Source organism: Stegodyphus dumicola, chromosome 3 (genome assembly GCF_044657685.1).
Source record: "Stegodyphus dumicola isolate Sdum_Otavi_A_Nest chromosome 3, ASM4465768v1".
NCBI classification, from domain to species: domain Eukaryota; kingdom Metazoa; phylum Arthropoda; class Arachnida; order Araneae; family Eresidae; genus Stegodyphus; species Stegodyphus dumicola.
Genome location: NC_140770.1, coordinates 209,123,215 through 209,130,651, shown reverse-complemented (window position 1 = coordinate 209,130,651; position 7,437 = coordinate 209,123,215). Strand labels below are relative to the sequence as shown.

At 34.8% G+C, this 7,437-nt stretch overlaps 1 protein-coding gene across 2 annotated transcripts in view; it reads left to right on the top strand.

The window, feature by feature from the left end:
* Positions 1-3,670: 3,670 nt before the first annotated feature.
* The window catches only part of LOC118200869 (tudor domain-containing protein 5-like), a 102,126-nt gene continuing 98,359 nt past the window's right edge, over positions 3,671-7,437 (top strand). For both annotated transcript variants that reach the window (XM_085813815.1, XM_035372854.2), the window contains exon 1: positions 3,671-3,790. In XM_085813815.1, the coding sequence (XP_085669941.1) occupies positions 3,742-3,790 (49 nt within the window). In that variant the 5' untranslated portion in view covers positions 3,671-3,741. The remainder of the gene's footprint in view (positions 3,791-7,437) is intronic.

The following is a 7,437-nucleotide window of genomic DNA, read 5'->3' as shown; positions in this document are numbered from 1 at the left end:
CCACGTGTTTCTGAGACTCCTTCTCCTTTATTTTCTTCTTTCTAGGTATTTCTTTCTCCTGATGAGGAGGGACCTTTAGCTGCCCTCGAAATCGATTGAGTGTTTCATATACCTACGCTAAATACAAGGTTGTTTTTACGATTTTGATTGTCACATTAGCGTGTTTCTCTTCTAGTCCACGTCTATATACTATTCGAGAGCTAATAAATTATAAGAAAAGTTTATATTGCGCGGAACCCCGTCTATAAAGTCAATCTATGTCAAAAATTTGTCAATCAACAGACATTGATCCTGTGTCTGCGATAAACGTGCAAAACCTGGCAGCGTTTTCCCTTTCTCGCCAAGATGGAAAAATTGGTGATTGAGCCTGGTATATAGGAGCCTTAAGCTGCGTTCAGACGGCGGTATAAAGCGCATAAATGGTTTAACCCTCTCACTGCATACTTTTTTTTATAAAATAGGTTCAAAAATTGCGTATATTTTTGTTACATATTTCAAATCTACATATATTTTAAAGTTAAAATATACAATTTTTTTGAGATCATAGAAAAACATTGTCAGAATACTGAAATGGAAGACTAATGATATAATAGATAATAAATGATAATAATGATAATAATGACTAATGATATAAGAGAACATTTTGAAAATTAATATTGTTTAAATTATGATTTATTTTATAAAATACAAAAGTAAAACATATATACTAATAAAGATATTTGCATAATGTAATATTTTGCGTATCAATTTTGCACCACTGTTGAACGTTTTCTACAGAAACTGAATTTTCAGATTCATCACTATCTGCAGAGGAATCCGAGAAATTCTCATCAGTTTCGCTATAACTATCTTCAATATACTTGAAATCAGAATCATAACTACTATCAGTATCGGAAATATCGTCAGAAATATAAGTTATATCACTCGCGAAACGCTTCCTGCCACACATCTTTGAGCTCTGAAAAGCGCGCACAAAATGCTACATTACGTATTCTTGTATATTTGGCAGAAATGGGGACAACTAACGCCATCTGTTAGCCCACATCTAAATAAATAATTAAACATCTCAGAAATGCCGTAAGGAAAACTTGAACAGGGAAACAGCGGGTTGCACAGTTAAATAGACGACAAAAAATTCATCCCCGTGGAGATCGCGGGTTGCGCAAATTTTGCTACTTCTACCATGCCCGTCGAAATCGCGGGATGCGCAGCGAGAGGGTTTAGCCGAGCTGCGTTGTCAGGTAACCAGTCTGTGCTACGTCACAAAATCTGGTTTAGGGCTTTTGGCATAAAGTTCATAGTTTTCAACTTTATGCCGACATGTGATAACCGTCGACGAATCGGAGCGAACGCGCGAAACCTGAATGGGAAAGCTGTAGACACAATCCAACGCACGAGCAAATTTAGCTTCTCTAAGTAGGTACAGCCAAGGCCAACAGATACCTAAATATAACAGTTAGCCTTTGCTGGAGCCTCCTTAACAGAGTTAGCTGAGTCGACAGGAATACACAACAACTGACATTCCACGCCCCCGTCCTAGATTGACGTAAAAACGTCTGCCATCAACAGGGGCCCCCAATCACGGACAGCAGAACGAAGTCACTACTGTCAGACAGACAGGACCACTAATCTGGCCTGCTAACAGTACGTCATATACACTACTTCCAACCAAGGAATGATATGAATATGTAGTTTTGAGACTCCAGGCGCCCACTGGAAACCTCAAGCAGTTTAAAGGCTCGCTGAACTCTCCAGCTCCACCAACGGAAGGGGGATTTTTGCCCCGGGGAACCGTCAACTATCAATATCTGACTATATAGCACAACCACAACCAACGGAACGGATGAGAACGCCACTCCAGTCCTGCGGAGACTGATTTTAAGCACCTGTGGCCGAGACAGATCCTAATGAGTAGCTTCCGATGTTTTATCTGAGTCGACCCCCGAAGGGGAGCTCAAATAAGACAATTTTTCTGTTCAGACAGGAAGCGAAACGAACTGCTTGTTTTAATGTTCCCCCGGCGCCTTTCTGACTCGGCGCCGTCGTGCGCCGCACTACCTTTGAACCTATTGTCAGCGCGGGCCTGTCTGCTCTATTCAATGCTATAATTTGGAGCACTATTGGCAAGTAAAGATTGGAATGAATCGAACATTTATTTGTTTATTTTTGTTTTTAATGTTGTTTGGCTTTAGCTGTCTATATAGTGCTTGACTAAAAATTTAGATAAGTGCTTTTTATTTGTAGATCCTCCCTTTTCTAATGGTGTCTTTACAGATCCATTTCATGCAAAGCGAAGCTTTTCGCTCTTCTCTATGAAGTTCCATATTCATTAACTATTCTTTCGACTGCTTCAACACTAATGCTAAAGATGTTTCTACATCTTGACACTCGAGAATAAAATACGATCTGTGTATCAAGGCCAACTATATCGCCGATGCTATTCGCACCACCGGTGCGATGAGCCGCTTAAGCTATTCGCACCAACATTAACCACGCATGCGCATTGAGATGTCAAAGGCGGGTTTCTACCTTGGCGTAGTTTATCATTTTTTAAGCGTTGGCGACTTTCAAAAGTTTAGAAAGGAAAATGGGTTCCTTTTCTTATAAAAAGAAAAAACATATTTCCTTTCATTATAGTATATATAAAAAAGGACAGATTTTTATGTTCACAATGTTTATCCTTTTCCCGAAAGGTTTGAATAGTTTAAATGACTGATTTGAAGGGGGAGGGTAAAATCGTGTTGACATTTTTTGTACTTCTTAGAATACATTTAGCTTTAAAGATGTGTTTTGCACAATCGAGCCTTTTTTTCATTCCTCTTTGAAAAATTTCGTCCGATAAAAGATACTAAAAATTAGACAGCGGATTTCTGTGAAGAAAATTTAGACATGAAATAAGTTAAAAGCGATTATATGAACTACTAAATGAATTATTCTGTATGCCTGCTTATATTTTTATGGAAATAATTGGCATTTTCAGGACACAAAAAGTGCTTCAAAGAACTTTGAAATATTATGACAAACACATTAATCAATTAAATTGAAATAAATAATGGGATGTAATTTAAAAGACAGAAATAATTTAATGTAAAAGATTTAGATTTAAAAATTTGCACATACAAATGATTTATCAGATTTTATAAGGTTTTTATTTCATAAATAATTTGATAATGAGTATGGCATTTTAACCTATAAACATGAGTGGATACTGAAAAAGTGATGAATATATAAGAATATTATAATTTTCACTAAGTTTTCTTATTGAATAATAAATTCTGACAGTCCAATGCTGGGGTCTAAGTTTGCATAAAATTCCTCTGTTAAATAAAAGAATTTAAGTAATTTCTATAGTCTTTTTATCAATACACTAAAGATTTTTTAACTAATTACTCGTCCTCGCTTGCAATTAGAACCATCATTAAATCCCTATTTTATCTAATCATTTCCGGAACATTATCATGTATATAGATTGACTTCGTCTTTGTAACTGATAATCATTACTTGTAAATTATTCTCTTGCTGTTGAACTATTAACAACCCTTTCTATTGCTGAGTTAGGGTTAACAACCTTCGCTCTCACTACCGCCAGCCTTGCACCTGGGCTGCTTGTGCGCATGCGCAAACGTAGGTGGTGTGAATAGCCTGTTAGCTATTCGCACCGTCGGTGCGATTAGCCACTGCGCAACTAAATACTACATAAGACTACATAAGTTGGCCTTGGCTAAGCGGGCAGAAAGACTAATGATTGGCAAAGATATACATCTGCAAGAAATTTTGAAATCCGACGTGGGTAAGTGTTTATTATTGAAGAATTATTATTTGGGTTTAGTTCATTCTGTTTTGAATACACCGAAATATGCTACCACTAGAACTATTTAAATATTGATCAGTGTACATTTATTATTGTAAAATTCAGTTTATTCTGGAAGATCATTAAAAAAAACATCTTAAAAGTATATTTAAGTGGACACAGGATTTTTCTTATGTAAATAAATAATTTTTCCTTTTATTATCGGGTAGACAGATAGATCTTACGTGCTTTGCCAAATAAATAATTAAACAAATATTTATTATTTATTAGAACTGTATTTACCTTAAAAAATTGCCTTCAGTTGTTTTCATATGGATTTGCTGGGAAATAATTTTTGTTTAGAAATTATATATTCTGAGTTTCTATTAATGCTATTTTTGGACCTTCCGTATCTATAATCTGCAAGTATTTCATCTTCTTCTGACTGCTATTCTGAGATTGGAATTAAGTCATTGTGATAATGAAAATTGTTGCTAAAGGGTCCTATGCATTAACCAGTTTTATGAAAGATAAATATTATCCAACCTGAAGATCAATAGTTGCAGAATTCTCAGTTTCTTTAATCTGTAAGTTCGATTTTAAGATATTCAGACACTCAAATTTACCCATTTATCATTGTTAAAATCGTTCATTTTCTGTATAATGCTTCATTACCTTACTACATTCAATTTATTTTTATTTATAATTAACTGAAATGTTGGTGACTGAAATGTTATTTTTATTTATAATTGACTGAAATGTTTGATGAAATAACCACTGAAATGTTGGTAATATCATACAGTGTAAATTTTGCTAGCACTTATAAATGTTTAATATATTTTCGACATTTTTGCAATACTTAAAATACATTCCTTAGATCTGTTTTGCAATATATTTTGATTGAAAATCTTCAAAATCACATCTATGTTATATTTTAGTGACCTGAAAGTATATATATGTTAAAAAAAAGGGGTGGGGGACAAAATATGAAGCAGTGACTAAGATTAGTCATTTGAAAAGTTTATTGACTAGAAGAAGTATAATATTATTGCATGAGGAATTATTAAACTCTGCTTAAGCATATTACATCTGTTTCATTTTTTGCATGAAGTAGTTGCTAGGGAGTAAAAATAATGCTGGAAATATAACTGAAAATTCAGAACTACTCTCATATATGCCCTCGGTTGGCGACAAATTTGTCGCCAAACACTTTTGGCGAAAACTCCACCCTGCCATATTACTACCTAAATTTTTCGTCTACATTTCGAACTTTAAGCCTAAAATGTGTGCAAAAATGCGATTTTCACATGTGTGAAAACCACGTTTTGAATACACAATTTAAGCTAAAAATCCGAAACAAAAAATTTAGATAGCAAAAACGTAAAGTTTCTAACCAAAAATATTTGACAAGAATCCATGTACACAGCAGTATGTTTTAACATAAAAAAAAAAAAAAAAAAAAAAAATCGCAGAATTGCACAATCTATGCAGCAAAGGAATCTACGAACTACACACACCTAGCTTAAATAAATTAACATAACAATAAATTTCAAAGAATACTATGTACAGAACATTCTGTTTAAACTTTAAAAAACATCTACGAATTGCACAAACTATTCATTGTGCACTAATCAACAAAATAAACTAAAAGAACTAAAATAAATTTAAAACAATAATAATAATAAAAAAAAAAAACAGCAATAACAATAGAAATTCATACTAAAAAAAACAATGAACATAACAGTCTACAAAATAAGAACAATTTTAAAATAAAATGCACTTACCATGAATGAATGCAGTTGGATCCTAGCAGAGCCCACACCCTTGGCGTGAATGATTTTGGTTGGCGATAATTGTGCCAATCTTGGAAACCCTACTTTGATGTGCTAGATATGGTAAAACTAACTATTTCTAGAATTTTCCTATTTCGCCATTTTGTCGGCGTGACGGGCATTTCAAATTTCGTCATTTTTGTAGTTGGGCACGGGGCTGGAAATATGGCTGCAAGTTTCCACACAAAAAGGGTTGCCATAGAAGCAACCACCCCCAAAACATCACACAACCATATATAAAAACGTAAAGTCGCCGCAAACATAAATATCGCCGCATTTTGGCAACCTGAGGGCGCATATAAGTGTAGAGCTGAAAATTCTCTAACTAAAAACATGAAATCATACTAGTTTTACATAGTACAGTCAAATACCAAAAATCCGCCGACCTGAAATCCGCGTTGCCTCTCAAAATACAAACATTCAATTTAGAGGTTCCAGAAACCACAACTGTTGCTTAACAAGTAAATCATAGGTTCGAAAATCTGAACCGACACTTTTTAAAAAGACCAACATTTATTTTCACTCCATTTCTAATTCTACAAAATCTTAAATGCAACTAACTATCAAACAGAAAAGCAGACGTAGACATAATGATGCATCTGGGCACGTGATCCTCGTGAAAGACGAATTTTTTAAGGTTGCCACAGAAAGGCAGTGTGTCACCACAATTCTCCCACCTTTTGAGTGGATGGCTACACACTCAAAACATAAAACTTACATCAATATAAATGAGGTTTATATAACAAAGAAAATTACTTAATACTTAAATCATATTACTTGAAAACAAAATTAATACTGATGAATAATACAACAATAATAGAACAAAAATTAATTATAATAACTCAAAGACATAAATTACATTATTCGTGATTTTACAATTCTACCACTACTGGTGGTGAAAGGAACTTGATCATTTTGAGTATTATCTAGTATATTATCCAGTTCCAATCTGAACAAACTCTGTATTGGTCTCAAGAACTCTGAATTATTACTTTTTACAAGAGCAACTCTTATGTTGCCATCTCGACCAGGGATCACTCGGATAACGCGTGCTAAATTCCAATATGCACGTTTTTTATTTTGATCCTCCAGCAAGACAATTTCTCCTACAGAGAGAGGTTTATTTTTGTAATTTCTGGTAGACTGCTGTCTTAACTGCCCTAGATACTCAGAGTGAAATCTCACTCTTAACAATTCTCTCATTCTCTGGAGATACTTCGCTCTTCTACTCAATTTTTCTTTGTCCACATTGTCAATATCAGGTACACCTGATTGTGGAGTTTCATGCAGAAATTTTTTTGGAGTTAAAGGCAAGGGATCTTCAATATCGTCAGACACGTACGTAAGTGGTCTTGAGTTAACAATTCTTTCACAATTGCACAAGACGGTGAGTAACTCTTCATAACCAAGAGAAGCACGACCTAAAATTTTCCTTAATATTTGCAATTTGTATTAAACGCTCCCACCATCCACCCCACCAAGCAGTGGATGGAGCATTACATTTCCATCGTATTCTCTTTTCAGCAGCTTTAGAGCAGAGGCTGTCCCAGTCAATGGTTTGCAGAACTCTCTCTGCACCCACAAAATTTGTCCCATTATCGGAATATATGGTGGTAGGGCGTCAACGACGTGCGATAAAACGCCTTAAAGCTTGAAAAAATGATTCAGTTGTTAATGAGGTAACCAATTCCATATGGATAGCACGATAAACCGCACACGTGAAGAGCACAATATATGATTTTCGTCCATCTTTTAAATGCAAGGGTCCTGCAAGATCACACCCTACGATTTCAAAAATGGCTGAATCACGAACCC